This window comes from Eurypyga helias, unplaced genomic scaffold (genome assembly GCF_000690775.1).
Source record: "Eurypyga helias isolate BGI_N326 unplaced genomic scaffold, ASM69077v1 scaffold30467, whole genome shotgun sequence".
NCBI classification, from domain to species: domain Eukaryota; kingdom Metazoa; phylum Chordata; class Aves; order Eurypygiformes; family Eurypygidae; genus Eurypyga; species Eurypyga helias.
In genome coordinates this window covers 4646-21578 of record NW_010264183.1, presented here as the reverse complement: position 1 = coordinate 21578, position 16933 = coordinate 4646, and the positions used below count along the sequence as shown (strand labels likewise).

At 49.4% G+C, this 16933-nt stretch overlaps 1 protein-coding gene across 1 annotated transcript; it reads right to left on the bottom strand.

The window, feature by feature from the left end:
- Positions 1-910: 910 nt before the first annotated feature.
- Positions 911-16665, bottom strand: SLC7A10 (solute carrier family 7 (neutral amino acid transporter light chain, asc system), member 10; the record flags this gene model as incomplete). Its single annotated transcript, XM_010156319.1, has 9 exons — positions 911-1088; positions 1419-1568; positions 4715-4811; positions 5930-6033; positions 6129-6252; positions 7920-8073; positions 9075-9200; positions 10047-10198; positions 16461-16665. Coding segments are annotated over 9 exons (1290 nt in total), but the record flags the coding sequence as incomplete, so codon positions are not given.
- Positions 16666-16933: the final 268 nt, after the last annotated feature.

Sequence of the window (16933 nt, the reverse complement as noted above, 5' to 3'; positions counted from 1 at the left end):
GCCGGCCAGCCGGAGCAAAGGGCCTGGCTTGCTTCTCGGGAAGTCCTCGCTGCAGAGCAAAATAGTTAAAAGCCAAACACAACCAAAACATAAGTAAGGCTTTCTTATCTGCTGAGTATGGGATAACTCATCGTGCTGTGTGGGGCTTGTGCCACGGGACATGCTGGTAGCACAGTGGGAGGAAAGGGGAGGCCTACAGGAAAGCTGGGGGGGACTTTCCACAAGGGCCTGTAGTGACAGGACAAGGGGTAACGGGTTTAAATTGAAAGTGGGGAGGTTTAGGTTGGATATCAGGAAGAAGTTCTTCCTGGAGAGGGTGGGGAGGCACTGGGACAGGTTGCCCAGAGAAGCTGTGGATGCCCCATCCCTGGGAGTGTCCAAGGCCAGGCTGGATGAGGCTTGGAGCAACCTGGTCTAGTGGAAGGTCTCCCTGCCCATGGCAGGGGGGTTGGAACTGGATGGTCTTTAAGGGCCCTTCCAACCCAAACCATTCTGTGATTCTAAGAAAGCCGTGCGAGGGGGAGGCAAAGCTCTCAGCCATTTTTTAGTCTTTTTGTGACAGCCCGTTTTGGCGTCAGCTCCTTGCAGTTATCCCCCGTGTATGTGCTCCGGACTGGCTGCTGCCAGTGAAGTGAGCGGGCGGGAGGTGCCAGGGGCATGAGAGGAGACAAACACCCAGGAGCAAGACAAGTGGTTGGTCAAAGGCACGAGCTGTTGGCCCACAAACCACCGCCGAAGCCAGAGCCACTTGGAGCCCAGGGGCTGCCGGTGCCCGAGCGGTGGTCAGGCTCACGCCGGGCAGCTCCCTGCCTGGTCCAGGGCCGATGTGTCAGGTTAAGCAGATCCGAGCGGCCGCGAGCAGAACCAGCTGCCCCGAGGAGCGCAGCGAGGCACCATGGTGCCGGCTTACCTATTAGCCTATTTACACACTTTGGTTTATTTCTCCAGTAGACTCCAAGAAAAAACACTGGCACACCAGTTAAAATGATAATGAGTCCAACTCCGCAGACGACTGGCTCGGAGTATAAGCTGAAGATCAGCAGAAATGCCCAAAATGCCAGGTAAGTGATGGGGATGAGGAGGTTCACCTGCCGGGAGAGAGCAGAGCAACAGCAGTGGCCGAGTGGTGGTGGGGGGCTGCGGGGGGCTGTGGGCAGCCCTGAGGCTTCAGGACCCTCCGTTGGTCATGCTCCCCTTCCCCTCTCTTCCCATCACAGCAGGTTGACAAGGGGTCTTGCCTGCCTTTGTATCCGGTTTTTACACTAATGGCCCTTTGGGTCATGGTGTGGGACCTTAAGGCATTACCACTACATCAAAAAATGAGCCGTTACGTCACATGGGAGGACAGAGGGCTTGGGGTGCCCGGCCCGCCCTTTGCATCGCTATAGCAACCAGAGATTTAGCTTTAACATTCTCACCTTGATAGGTCTGAAGATTTTGGGTTTCTTCCAGCGTAACACAATCAGGCCTATAATTGTCACTCCGTAGCAGAGGTAGTTAATAAATGACACGTAGTTGATTAGCGTGTATGTGTCTCCAACGAGCATGATGATAAGAGTGGCCAAGCACTGAGAAGAGAAGCATGGTCTTATTTGGTCGTTGCTACAAAAGGTAGCTTAATAGCAATAAACCCAAGCAAAAACCCCATAAAAGTAGCTAAACTCCTTCTGATTATGGCCCGTGCCCGGTGCCTGCTCCCTTCTGCTGTTTGGTGGGTTACCCCCGAGCTGTGCCACCAGGGCTGGGGCTGAATGGGGTTTGGGGTTATCTGGCGCCTGCTGAATCCCGACACCAATGCCCGTGGCCAGGCTGGCAGGGCTGGGAGGAGTGGCAGAGCTCTCCATCGCCCCACGCCACCCGTTTCTGTTGCAGGTTTTATAACGCTATTGAACCCTATGAGGACTTTAGGCAAAAGAAGGGTTTCTTGCAGACCAACACGTTGTGGTCAGTGCATTATGCTGTTGCAGGTGCCCTGTGTATTATAGAGAATAAAAGCTTTGCCCTTTCCCCCCGCCGGACCCCGGCTCGTGCTGCAGATGGCTGGCATCATTAATCTTGTGAGCATTACTCCTGTTTGGAAACCGGCAGATAGGTGGTGGAAATTTCCATGCCTAGGCTTGCTTGTTTGTACTGTATTTCGGAATAACTCTAAAGCCAGGAGAACTGGCTTGGGGGTCAGGGGTGTGCTCCTCAGACCCCATACCCCCGCCCATTGGTACCCCAGGTGCTGAGCTGAGCCCCTGCCTGCACCACGTCCTGTGAACGTTGCCTGCTGGTGGCCAGAGCCTGAGGGAAACTAAATATCCAAATCCCTCCAGAGAGCGCTGGGGATTTGGGGCTGTGTTACTCCAGGCTCCTGTTTTGCTTACGTCCCTTTTTTCTTAATGAGCCTTTGCAATAGGAAGCCCCGTCGGGAAGGAGGCCTTGGGCACAGCAACTCACGCTCCACTGCAACCCAACGCCCCTTTGGTCCCTCTGTTCCCCTGCTCCAATCCTCACAGGCTTGGCGGGGGGATTTGAGCACGTTGAGCAGTCTCACCATAGAAGGGATGTAAAACAGGACAGTGTTTTGTGTCGGTGCCACCTAACACGTTCCCCGCACTCCTCTGGCCGCCGCACAGCGTTGCACTCACGCAGGACCCCCCTCTCCTGCCGCTGGCGGGTTTTGCAGTGATGCCGTTCAGTGCGTAAGCGACAGTGATGTGCCAGATCTGCTCACGGCGTGGGCATCATCCCCAGGGTGGCAGGGGGCTGCAGAGGGGTGTGCTGCTCCCCTCGATCGCCTGGCCATATCCTCAGCACGGCAGGCGTGAGAGCCGGCTGCTCCCCGCAGTCTTGCAAAAAAACCCCAGTCTGTTTATTTTACGTTTAGCTTGGCCCCTTGATTTTTGAAAGGATTAGTAAAAATAGAGGTCTCACTGGTGATGTGAAAAAGGCCTTTCTCCATGTATAAAGGAACCTTTCTCCATGCTAGGTGTGATTCATTGGAAGGGAAAAAGGAACCTGTTGTATTAATTAGGTTTGCCTAAAGTCTGACCCAGTGTGCTATTGTAGCTGCCTGCCCTATATTATTTTATATTTCTATTTGTTAAGAGCTTATAATTTCCTAGCAGCGTTTGATATGCCCTGAGCTGCATTCAAACACCTTCAAATGACGAATTGATATGCAGCCTTTGTCCTGTGATTTGCGCTGTAACTCAGGGGGAATGGTTTGAGCAGAGCGTGGGGCTGGCGTACGCCTGATTGATCAGCCAGCTCGGCTCAGACAGCCTGCTCGTGTCAGGGCTGCTTCACGGTGAAACACCCCCTGAAACTCAGCCTGTTATTTCAGCCAATGCATTTTTAAGGACAAAGGAGTTCTGCTTCATCGGCACCAGAGGGGCGCAGCTGCCCGGTGGGAGCCTGGGATCGCTGGCTGCCCGGGGCAGGGCAGGTTGGGGGCAGTTTACCCCCACACCCTGCATGGCAATATGAGAGATGTTTGCAATGGGGCACTGAGCCCCGGGAAAGCCGTAGAGCCTCAGATAGATGCATATTTTGTCATAAAAGTGGAATGTGCAGGAGGCTTATTTGGTGACGTTTGGTCTGAGTGTATTGTGCCAGAATTGCTGTTAGGTCCGGGAGACACATAAATGTGCACGTTCCTAGTGTGTCTGGGGTCCAAGCTGTGCTCTTTGATAGCAGTGGCCAATCTACCGCTGGCAGCTGTTGATGCAGCCGAAATTTCAAGCAAATGCCCTTCAGGGAATTCCTTTGCTCAGATCATGAAGTAGGGACAGCAGCACCAGGAGTCATTCGTCACCTATGCTACAGTAAAACCCATCACATGTTCGAGCTTCGCTGCTGGTAAAAGTGTATGAAGCTCTTCCTTCCAAATAATAACGTCTGTAAATCAGTAGTAGCGTGGAAATTTACACTGTACAAGAAGCGAGAGCAATCTTCTTCCTGTGGGAGCATGTCAGCATCCTGGACCAGCCCCGGACCCTCCCAGCACTTGGCCTGTTGGTCTCTGGCCTTGGCGGTGACCTCTTGTCTGCCCCATGTGCCATTCGGCAGGCGTGCTAGGCAGGGCCACCGTAATCATTCTCCCCACTTAACTTTCTTTACAGGCCCAGAGAAGAGAAATATCCCCGATCCTCATGGCACTGCCACATCAGCCCTCACAAGATGTCTTGCTCGTTGAGCGTGAGGAACTTTTGGAGCACTTTCACCTCTTCCTGGGACCCACCATGTCCCTGGCTTTGGTGGTGGGATCTAAACCAGCCCTGTGTGAGTGGGATTATGGGTGACCGTGGCGATTTCCTCCAGGTTAAATGTTTGTGGAAATCAGGCAAAATTGGTCAAAAGAACTTGTCTTTTCTTAAATGAAATACCTCCATTTCCAGACAAAGCAAGTCTCCATCTTCACTGTCAAATGATAATGGGCTTAAATTGCAGCTCAAGTTAGGTATGATGGAAAGCCTCCAAGCTTCGGGGTGGTTGGGAGTGGGAGGGATTATTTCAGAGGCTGAAGGCTGCTCCTCTCTGGGGCCGTTGGAACGGCTCAGCCATCACCCAGCAGCAGCACTCCATGCCAACTTGCTTCTCCTCCTCTGGGGTAAAATGACCTCTCAAGGAGTTTTTCCAGCTCTACTCTGCATGATTCAATATTTCTATGATGCTCCCCAGGTCTGAGTAGGTCACAGGGTGACAGAGCAGGGACGGTAAAACTTACGCAGACGAGCAGGGCGGGGATGGGCGTGCAGTGCTTGACGTGGATCATGGCAAGGAGACTCGGCAAATGGCCTTCTCGGGCACCGGAGAAACATAACCTGGAAATAAGAATAGTAATGCAGAATCCACTGGGTGTACAACACCCTCCTCAGCATCCAGCCGTATAACGTCTCTAATCTCAACCGCCCTCATCGGTCTTGGCATGGAAGGGAGCTGTGGCCAACGGGTGCTGGCTGTGACTGGAGAGGCCACTAGAGACTGCCTGTGTAACCTGGCCTAAGGGAGTTACACCAGACCCTGCAGGATACACGGCCTTCAACGGCCAACGTCATCTGTGAAACGGAGAGGCCAACGGGCCTCTGAGGAGGAGGACTGAAATCTGCCCAGTCCCTGTCCGCTGACCAGCGTCGCCGCCTCACCCAGGGTGAGATGAATGCTGTGAAACTTGTGTGATGATCAGCCATACATTGCCAAGGGATAAAAAAATCTCATACATACTACTCGCAGTGTCAAAAGGGTTTTGGACAAGGTTTAACATGCCTTAAGATTTCATTTTAAGTGCGTAACCTGTTACGTATGCATGCAGATTTGTTGCATCTCGTGATACTCATGGAAGTGCTGAGATAAATAACTTTCCCAAGGTATTTAAGACTTGGGCTGTTTCTTAAAAAAAAAAAAGAAACAAATTTTTAATGAAGTTCAGACAGGTCAATTAATACAAATAGACTTTCTAGGCTATAATATAATAGACTTTACAGATTCTGGTCCCACTATCAGCACTGTGCATGTGAAGCATCTTGCCTGAAAGGAGTTTTTCCACCATGGGAATGAAAATGTCTGTAACTGGGGACAGCACCGGGCCCTGAAATTCCTCTTTGAGCGAAGCACAGTTTAGCTTGTAGCTACTGGAGTTAATTGATGTAAAATGACTTTTGTTCCATGCTAAAGCCGTGTTTGGCTCTTACTGTGAATTATTCCACATCTGCAGACACTTTCAGTAGCTCGTAAAGATTATTTTGCCAGAGATTTCATGATTCAATATTACATTTGCTGATTCAAAACAAAGTAATTCATAACCGAATATATCCAACACACCCAACAACAACCTCATGCTCTACAACATCCAAAACGTCTAGCTAGCATATTTTTAGCAAAAGAAATTAAAACAGCCCCTCCCCAAATTAGATAACGTTCATAAAATGGTACTCCATCTAACCTTGATGAGGTAAAAAGGTATCCATTTATTCCTCCAAATGTAGATAGGGCCACTGAGACTGGCATAACCCAGGAAAAATAGCCCAGTAACTTTTCACCAAATGTCTAAAGCAACAGAAGGCAGAGAAACTGAAATACACTGCAAAGCACAGAACCGACATCAAAGTGTATTTTAGACATCCAGGGAATGGTTTACTTACTACCGCCACAGCGTTGGAGGACAAGAGCTCTTGGGGTGACATGGCAGTGAAATATGCAATGTTGGTGAACGTATACACAAATGTCACCAATGGGATGGATATGAATATGGCACGAGGTAGGTTCCTAATAAAAGAATTAGGAGGGTAGATAAGAAATTACAGTCATGCACATCAAGACTACAACAACCGTGTACGGCCCGGGGGAGGTCACCCAGCTGGCTGGGTCCCTCGGCTGTTTTGCTGGAAGGAGCCATGCTCCCATCAGCTCTTTGACCTGCTGCAGGTTGGAGAAGGCTAAAAGTGCTACGAAACGCCACGTCTGCAGCGGGGAGCTCCCTGGGACACAACCACCACCTGCTCTTACTGGGCTGTTGACTGGGACTGAGGCAACGTGTTGCTGAAAAAGGAAATAGCTGTTCCTCAAAAGGCCCATGTACAGGCCCCAGCGGTGGAACAAAATGCCTTGTTTTGCTTCACCTGCTCTGAAAAGGAACAGGATCCTGTTGTTCAGGCGGCTGCCTTGGCCCATCCCATGCCATAAACCTGGCCTGGTCATACAACGCCATGGCAGCTTACAGGAGTACAGAGGTACCGATGCAGAGACGTCCTTAGAGGTGGGCACCAGAGCGGTTTGTATCGAAGGCAAAAAGGCATTTTTCTCTGTATGTCAGATTTGGAAAAAGGTTTTTAAAAAACGTGTTTAACCTTTGTGCTTTTGAATAGATTTAGTAGAAGGGGGAAGTGGTTTTGGCTATCCAATTATTTTTTTTTTATATTTTAGTTTCCCCTCAGAGGCTGAAAAACAATTTAGAAAGAAGCCATTTACTCCTTTTTATCTTTATTACTTAACTAAGGCTGTATTTGCCTTATTTAACTCATAACTTTTCATTATTCAGCTTTGAAATTGTGGTGATCCATTAAAATGTTGGTCTTCTACACACTACCACACTTTCTTGATTCCTGCCAGGACCTCTGGACTTTGCCACTCACTAGTGTGAAGGCGTGAGCAGAGCCACTCGTCAGGCTGCAGCTTTAATTCATTCCCATCCAGGCTGTGCAATAACTTAAATTTCTCCTTGCTTAATTGCTCTGCGCATCGGATGCCCAGAAATAACTAACGCTCCGAGAGCTGCTCTTGGCGTTTGTCATTCCACTTGATCAGCTCAGAAAATGTTGAAACATTTGCGCTTTGCTTTACTAAACTAAAATTCACTTTCCCTCCAGCTTTGCCAGCCTGCTCGTGATGAATCATTTCCAAGCCCCTGCCCGTACCCAGGAGCAGCAGCGACCTGTGCCGGTGGCCCGGTGGGCGGGTGCCCAGAGCTGCGCCGGGGCAGGGAGTGCTGCCTGCACCACGCAATACTCTCTACCCTTCTCTTTTGGTTGTCGGTGGAAGATCCCCAACGGGTAAAAAACCGAAGTGACTCCCAGTGTAATTCAACATTCTTCTAATAGCAGTGATTCTCCTATAGATACTTGCATGGCATCCCGCCAGTGGTTAAATTTCTGCTCCAGAGGCACTGTATGGTTGGATAGTGCCATAGCGATAACGCGTTGTCGATGGGCTGGTTTGATTCAGTTAAAGCCTTGTGCAATATATTCTTAATTTCGGTGTTCCTTTATCTCACTTGCTATCTCTTCTAAATAAAAAATCTCCCTCCTTTAGAACCACGGGTCCCATAGACGTGGAATGACATTGCTGCAGCTTATTAAATGAATAATATTACCAGATGGCTCCAATATCTCAGCACTTTGAAAAAATATGGATGGCATGGAAATGGATATACTCGCCTGCGGGGATCAACCAGTTCTTCTGTTACGTAGTTCAAGAAGTTCCAGCCACTGAATGCAAACGACCCTTGAAGAAAAGCTAATGCTAAATGCCCCACCGATGGAGTCATCCAAAAATTGAATGCGTTGCTTGGTGTCAGCTCCTCGTAGTTTCCTGCACAGAGAGCGCAAGCAAGAGGTAAGCCACCCCTGGAGAAGTGCTACCTACCAGAGACACCGGGGAATAAGTTAACTGTTGGGGTTTATTCTTTATTTTTGTTCTTTATAGGATCTGGGGCTTCCTGCTCTTCCCGTTCTAGAGGTCACCGCGGGCTGGCGTTGCACTTGCAGTGCTTTCTGCAGATGGCATCCTAGGAGGCAGCTCAGGCCTTACGCAGGGACAGGGCATCCCTCGCTGCTGTCTGTGCCAGTGGCGTTGCTGTGGCTCTTGGGACCGACCTGGCCAGCCTGAGGCTGGCTCCTTGACGGGGATAATTCCTACCTGTTCTTCATGTGGTTCTCTTTTACAAGAATTTGGTGGTGTTCAGTAGAAATACTGAAACACAAAATGTCTATGGGACTCGAAGATTTGTCAAGACTGTGGGACTACTACCACTGAGAAAACAAGTTTTCTGCTCTCTGTAAACGTCATATTTTATCTTCCTTTATATGACTCAGCATATGCATGATAAAGACTTTGTAAACCTTTTGGTTTCCCTGCTTTCCATTTTGATGGTGAATCAGTGAGAGTTTTTTGCCTATTTTTAATCTTATTAGGGACTTTCTGTAGGAAATAGGACTACGGCCCAAAACAAAGCAGGTATCTTCCTGCCCTGGGCAAGGCATTACTTATTCATTTTACGCCCAGAGCACTTCAAATTTAAGGATCATGCAACAGATTAAAAACTTGCAGTAGCTATTCTGAAACATCTTCAGCTGCCCTCCTTTGTCCCGTCAAAACCAACAGGGCAGGCCCAAAAGGGACTTGTTTAAGGGAATACAGTTGATTTCTCTGTTGTGCCATCCTTGCCACGGCTGCGTGAGTACACAGCCCCGCAGCTCAGCCAAACACAGCGTGTCTTTGGGTTGGCTTGTAAGGGGGAACAGTGCAGTAAGTGGGAAAAATCTTGTCTATCCACAGTACCATCCCCGTGTTACAGCTGTCTCACAGAGTACCTTTAAAGATCTGTATGAAGCCCACAATAATGATAAGGGCCAGGGCTAAGAGTTTTCCTGCTGTAAATATATCCTGAATGCGCGTTGCCCATCGAACGCTGGAGCTGTTCACCCAGGTCAGGAGGACTGGAGAGCAAAAGACTGGATTCAGTGAAATGAAATTAAGTTTATTTAAGAACACACAATCAAAGCATTGAAAAACACATACGGACGCACGCGTTCCTGCAAGAAGCTCTAGCGTGGCCAGGAGCAAGAGTGAGGAGGAGCACTGCCTTTCCCTAGGAGACTCCCAGCTTCAGGGGCATCCCTGGCAGCCAGCAGCTTTTCCCCCTCAGGGGCTGCTGGTCGGGGATCCCCCCACTCGAGTAACTGTGCCTGAGTAGTGCTCAACGTGCAGGGATCGCCACCTCGTCACGGAAACGATGAACGTCTTTGGTCCCCGTAGCTCTGGTTTGCCGACTCCCTAAGTAATTAATGCCGAGACGGTGGCGTGCTGCGCCTCCTGCACGCTCACGGTTGGTTGTGAATGGAAAACAAGGCTCAGAAGGGCTGAAATGGCAGTGGGTAACCACTGCTGGTGGGAAACCCATGCTGGGGGGTCGCCCGTGCCAGTGGGTAAGCCAAGCTGGTGGGTAACCTGTGCTGGTGGGTAACTCGTGCCGCTGGGTCGGCCATGCCGGGCATCCGTGGCTCTGCAGGGAGCACTGCCCTGTCCCACAAGTTCACCTGCCGCCACTTTCCCAGGACCCACAGGGATTTGGGCGCTGCTGTCCCCCGCTCCAGCCCGCTGTTCTTGCTGTGGGCAAGTGGGAAGGGACTGAGTATCCCGCCCCACTCACAGTGCCTGTCCTGGGACCTCCCCACTTGCCTTTCGGGTGGTGGCCGTGACCCCAGCCCGGCTGGAGCGGCCCCTCGAGCGGTTCCATGCAAAACCGAGGCAAGTTTGTGTGTGCGCGAGAAGCAAATACTCACGTAAACACACCATGGAGAGGATCCTGGAGGCATTATAGGGGGGGATACAGTTAGGGAAGACGGGCTGCAGGACGTAGTTTGAGAAGGTCAATGCAATGACAGCCAGACTGGTAGGGTACATGATCAGCACCGCACTCCAGAGCAGCAGGAACCTGAAAACACAAAGAAAAGCAGAAGGAAGCAGCTCTGGGAGTGTGCTGGAGGAGGTAGTGCCCGCTCGGCTGTGCTGTGTGCCAGGACCACTCCTGGGGTGCTGAGGCAGAGGGACTTCATTTGGGTCACACCTAACAGTCACCTACTCGTGCCTCTCCTCATCCCTTTTCCCACATCCCCAGCGCAATCTGCATTTTAAATGAAACATTTTAAAGAGCATCACAGTTTAGGGACGTATGGAAGAGTGAGGATTATGTCCAGCGGGCACGCTTTGATTTAGCTCTGTACGTCAAAGTGGAAGCACCTCTGCTGCTCCTGCGCCAATGTGTTACCTCAGCAGACGCAGTGCCTACACTGAAGGCACCTCTGAAGGCTTTCAGCGGGGCATTCCCAGGTGTGCTGCTGGTCCCTACGGGCACGGAGAGACCTCTTGTCCCCATCCAGGTGGGCTCTGTGAGCCCAGCCAAGGCAGCTCAGTGCTGCAGGGTTCTGTGATTGCCCAGCTGGGGCCCACCCAGGCTGGTTCTCTGCCTCCAGCTGTGGCTGGAGGTGTTTGCACCAAACGAGGGACCCTTGCTAATATGAAGAGTGAGATTTTTTTTTTTGTTTCTCACTCTGGGAAAAGGAAAAAAAAAACCCAAACCCTAACTTATAAAAGCAGCAATGGATCTGGTTAGTATTTTAAAATATTTGAAGCATTATTTTTCCTGTAGAGAAGTAGTTGCTGCAAGAAAGGGACCTCCTTGCAATGTACGTAGGCACAGATGCACACACATTCGTTCCTTCCTATACACGCACAGGTGTAGCATGCAGGGATGCCTGCACAAATGAGGACCAGGAATGATGTTTCCAAATAAGACAGTACAATTTCTAGATTGTGCTGGGTTGCTCTTTTAAGGGCTGCTCTCTCCCAGCAGGCTGCCTGCTGCCAGCCCCTTAAATCTGGCACAGATCAGGGAGGGGCTTGCCTGGGCTGCTGATCTGGAGGAAGGGAGTGCTGCTCCTCAGGCTGAGGTGGTGAGTGACTCTCAGTCCCATCCTTCGCTTGGCCTTGCTTCTGTGAAATATGGGGCAATCTGTCACTTCCCTTTTCTTATTAACTACCAGAAAGTTAATTTGGTCAACTGGCGTGATGCAAGAGCTGGTTACCTTCCCCACATGGCATGATTGTTTTTAAAACTCAGGAGTTTTTTATTATCCTCTCTATTCTGTGTGTGACTCCTTTCCCCACACACTTCCACCCCCAGACTTCTACTGTTTTTCATCATGGTTCAGAGCAGTTTCCTCCAGTGCTAGCTGTTGGGTGCTGTGGGTGGTGCACCCAGTTTGGGGTAGCTCTGCTTGCTGAGTGAGTTAACCCTCTGGTCCCCAGTGAAGGCTAAATATGACTCAAAGACTGCAGTAAGTGCCTGCTGATAGGGTTGGGATGCTGGCGGTGCTGAGTGAAGCCAAGTTCAGCCCTTATTGCCCCTGCAGGAGGCACCCAAGGCGTTTGGGTGGGCAGGGGCCACCAGCTCTTCCCCATCAGTTTCTCTTAGCCCATGCACTTTATGCAGGCAGAGAAGTGTGTTCAGCTAAAAACGTTCAGTGGGGAGAATGACAAACTATTTCAAGCAAAATTTGCCCTTGCTTGTATGTTGTAATATGGAGTGGGTTACAGTGGTATTGGGTAGAATATGTTTTAATGGGGATTTGAATAATTCAATAGATTTGACTGTCAATTTGGTTCATGCTAAATTGAAATACATGCAGGACTGACAACACCCATTAAAGTAAATGCAGAATTTTAGCAGAGTGTGACAAAGTTGAACTGTCGAATGGGAAGCCCAAATGTGAGATGGCACTAAAATAAGAAGGAAGCTTGCCTAAGATGTAGGCCCACTTGTTTTTCCAGGAAAGTTTTAACGAAAGCCTGGTTCTGAGAAAAAGATATCCACTCTGGTCACTCAGATCACACTCACATCCCTGAGCATCCAGCTGCTGGAGCTGGGGCTGCACTGCTGAGACTTCCCTTGCTCTCACAGAGCCATCGGTAGCTGCCAGGGCAGGATGAGGAGCCAGAGGTCCAGCTGGCTGGGAATGGCTGGTTTTGAGTTAAATTGCTCATGGGGAGGTGGCATTTGCTGTGGCTGGCAGGCAGGAATTAATATGATTACCCAATGTCTAGGAAGTCTTTGCTTTTAAAGCACCACCTCTTATCATCTGTTGTGTAGGAAGAGTTAAGAGCACAATTTCCTTAGCAAAGATCTGTTGCCGATCAGCTATAATTAATTAAAGTGACACAAGGCTGAAATTTCCTGAAGACATAACCGAGTTTCAGATGTCCTCGCTATCACGTTGCACACACAAGTTGACAAATCGAGGTGCAAGCTGAAGGGCTGGAGCTTTCCGTGCTGGGCAGCCGTGCAGAGGGAGCGTATCCAGTGCTGGGAGCCTGAAGCAGGGAAATGTCATGGTGGCATACCTGGGGTTACATTGCCTGGCTCTCTAAATGGGAACGGGGGAATCACTGCCCCGGGGGCTGAGCTGTGGCACTGAGGGTGTCAGGAGCTGAACCCTATCTGGTAGCCTTTCACAGTGACTCTGTGATTTACAGCACTACAGGAACCTAGAAGTTAAATCTTCACTCATTGCTGTCGAAGATAGATTAGAAACAGACTGGAGACAGCCAAATGTGGAGGAAAAGGAAGATGTATCTGGTCTTGCAACATATATGTATTTATAATCTTATTTTTTTTCTTAAGCATTGGCACTTGTGTGGGAAATCTGAGCTCCTGCACATGCTGATGGTGAAGGGGCTGGTAAAATAACCTCCCTGAGGAGGAGCAACCCGTGCTCATGTGTAACGAGCCTCAGTGGCTGCTAGCTGGATAGCCTCTGTGTTTTTTGTTGCTGAGTCTGATCCAAAATCCATTGAAGTTAATAGCTATCAATGCATGTGTGTTAGATACTGTCTCTAATTGGACAGTTTTTCCCCAATTTAGAAACACACTGTAATAAGTGACAACATATGGTAGGACATACTGCTTTTGGGAAGGTGTGGCATTCTTGTGGAAGTGCCAATCATCCCTGGACCCAAACTGAATTTTTTTGCAGCTATCTCTGCATACTAATTTCCTCACCTGTGGAAAGAAATGAACAGCATGGTTTGGCTGGGACTTTAATAGTCTAGTGGACTTGGTGAAATCAGATCTCAAACATGTATTTGGGCTGTGCCCAAACTCCCAAAATGATCTCACCTTGGATATAAAATACCATGGATTCAAAGCAGCCTGTGAAAATAGAAAATTAGAGTGTACCCAACTTGGGCATCATTAACAAAAGAAAACAGTTTGAAATAGATGCTGTAGTACAGATCAGCTTGTCACAGGGAAAGCTGACCTGGTTGAGCTAGTTTGAATATTATTAATATTATCCTACATTGCTGAAAGAATTATTGGTTTTGGAAACCTTAGCTTTTTTGCAACACCACCACAAATTAAACATGGAAGTATATTTGAAGCATGTTTTACTTGCAGTTTGGAGTGACACTTACCAAAGCTTTGGCTCAGGGCTCTCTGCTGATTTCAGTAGTATAGATTTTTAGTAAGGACGTATGTTCAGTCATCATTGCTGCCGGTGGAGCAGCCACCCTAGTTGCAATGTTATTGCTGAGCAATCGGAGGAAGTTGTAGTTATCAGAAATGCACTAGTGGGTTTTTCACAAAGCTGAATTTATTCATTGTCTTCTGCAAGAGCACGTATTAAGCCTATTATTTACTATTGTGACTAATGTTCTTTTTATGACTCATGCAGACATGCAAGTCCATATGCATGTGGGATGAGCTGTGCTCAGCCAGCTCCAGCAGCACGGGATGTGACACATTCCCTTCAGGTCATGTGCTCACACATGAATGCTATTTAAAACCAAGATGGTTTTTAAATGAAGACGAAAGCAGGCAGTCTGCTTTCTGCTACAGACCAGAGCACAGTGCAACAGGAGCCTCCCTCACCTCTTCCTTCTCCCCTGGCTGGAGCTGTCGGGGAGCATCCCTTCTGCAGGGTGGGCTCCAGCCACGTTTGCCATTGCCGGTGCTTTCAGCAGCACTTCATGCACTGTCCTTCAGCTGTACTTGGAGCAGGGCTGCTGCCAGCTCAGGAGATGGCCCTGTCCTGCCTCTCCCTCTTCTATTCCATCCACCTTCTTACATCACACCTCGCAGTGTTACGGTTTAATTTTTATTTATGCAACTAACTGACAGGCTGAGAGAAGCTGGGGCATCCAGTGGCTGCTATGATCAAATAGTACTCCTTTGTTCCTTATACCTATGCAAGAAAACATAATAAACAGAGGATTTGTGAGGGCAGGGACAAGAGTTGAAGAGGAAATGTCATGGTCTGGGTGGGTATGGCACATACTCCTGTAATAAACATCTTCGTGTGAATAGACCAAACCATCCAGATTTGCCACTGAGAAAACCCTTTGGCAGATGCACTAAACTGTGTGGTGAATTTGATGTTCTTTGCTGTAGAAAGATTAAATCAGAAGAGAAAAATAGAACTTCTGGAGAGGCCATGTTTTTCCTTGGGGGAGGCACAGTGGAGGCTCCTAGAGGGCCCCTTTCAGCTCGGAGCTCCATGCATGAGTGCCAGTGGGGGAATGGGCGCTTCCTAAATGGAAAACTGAAGGTGCTTGTGTGAGTTCCCCAAAGCTGCAGGCTTTAGGTGGTGGCTCAGCACAGTGGAGCAGGGCACAATCCCAGCCCAGCTTTACTGCAAAATATGACTGAGCTCCCTGCTTCTTACACCAAAACCTACCTGGGAGCTCCTTGCCTAAGGCAACCCGTTGTCATACTTACAACATGGTTTATTTTCTTGGGAGAAAAGGTAAAGTCCCTTTGCAGAGCAAGAGCGGGAGCACTGCTTCCCTGCAGTCCCGTTCATTGTCACGGTCCTTGCTTGCAGACCCCGTTCCTGGGAGCAGGCGATGGGGGGATCTGCTGGCTGACTGCCGCAGCGTCCCAAGGCAGCTGGGGCTTTGCCGTGCAGCTCCTGCCCCCCTGACCTCAGTGAAGGTGAGTTGAGATTTTGGTTAACCAAGCCGATGTTGATACCTCAATCCATGCTGCGACGCCAGTCTAAGTTTCTATGCAGAGGGACGGCGTTCAGAGGAACATTTCCTCCGATGGAGGAAACGGCGACTTCCATGAGACCTAGTACGAGGCAGTGGCTTAGCTCTGGCAAGGGTCAGAAAGCTACCTTGTCACCCAGCCTGCTCGCAGAGCCTGGCTGTGCCTGGGCAGCACTGAGCCAACGCAGGCATGAGCAGGGTGACAGGCCTTGGGACGGGGTGACAGCCTGCCTGCGTGATGCCTGTGCTGATTTACCGTAGCTCAGCAGCCAGTGCAACTGTTATGAACTTGTTTTCTGTCTCAAATGAGAAGGCATGTTCTTTTCTTTTTTTCCTTCTTCTTTCTCTAGTTGGCAGTTATGGTCCCCATTTGTCACAAATAAAGCACCAACATGTGGCATGGCCTCTTTACTTGCAAATGGGCGAGCTGGCCAGAAAGTGCTTCTCTAGTGAGCTGTGAGCACAGGCTATTGGTTCATTCTTCTTGCTGAAGACACAATAAAATATACAGGCAAATATAAATGACCTCTTCTATCTTGTCCCTTCCTCCCTTAGCCACACTATTCCATGGTCTGTTCAAAGATAAATCATTCCCTGAGTTAGCATTTTCTGCTCTTCGAATTCACAACATGCACTCTGTACAGTTGCAGGACGTGAGGCAGCACTGCAAGCAGGCACCCATCCCTGGGACATGGCTGTGGGCAAATCTCCTCCAGCAAGGGTCTGTATTCTGCTGTAGGAAGGTCTCGCAGTGTAGTGCCATGGAAGTATTCACTGCCTTCTGCACTGATCGCTAAAGTTGGTCTTTGGTTCATGGTCACTAGCTCCTGCGTGGCTTCCCTGCTGTGGGAAGTTCTGAATACAAGGCGCTGACCACTCATGGCTGGCACGCAGGAATGTCACTGGGACACAGCGTCATTGACACTGCGGTTCTTTCCTTTCATGAACTTTATTTAGAGTCAGAGAGGGAAGTGAAAGTGCCTGTAGCTCTGCGTGGGGGCAATTTAGTATTTCTAATAAAGCAGAAAGAGTGACTTTGCAAAAGCATTTTATTGACAAATGTTCCCTTTCTTTCCCAAGTCAGAGACCTTTTCCATGCTTAATATACTTAGCATAAACACATTTACAAATTATAGAGACAGGGTACTTACCCAGCTAACCCACCAAAAATCTCTGTGACGTAGGAATAATCCCCTCCTGATTTGGGGATAGTGACTCCCAGTTCGGCATAACATAGCGAGCCAAGGGCAGCCACCCCGCCGCCAAGCACCCAAATAACAAGAGCGAGTCCCACCGAGCCGGTGTGCTCCAAAACTCCTTTTGGCGAAATAAAGATCCCAGAACCAATTATATTACCTGGAAAGGACAAAAGGTTTGCAGTGAGATAAGAGGAAGTGAGAAATGCACTTTTTTTTTTTTAAATTAAAAAAAAAAGCACGGCTGTGGTGATGCTCAACTTGCTCTTCCCTGCTCTCCCGCAGAGGCCACCCTTTGGAGCACGAGCCTCGGGGTGTCTCTGTGCCAGTGACCCGGGACTCTCCTGCTGTGTCTGACGCTGTCCTCTGCGGAGGGGTGCAGGGGAGGCAGAGGCCATCTCGCCTCAGAAGTGACAAGATGTCAGGCA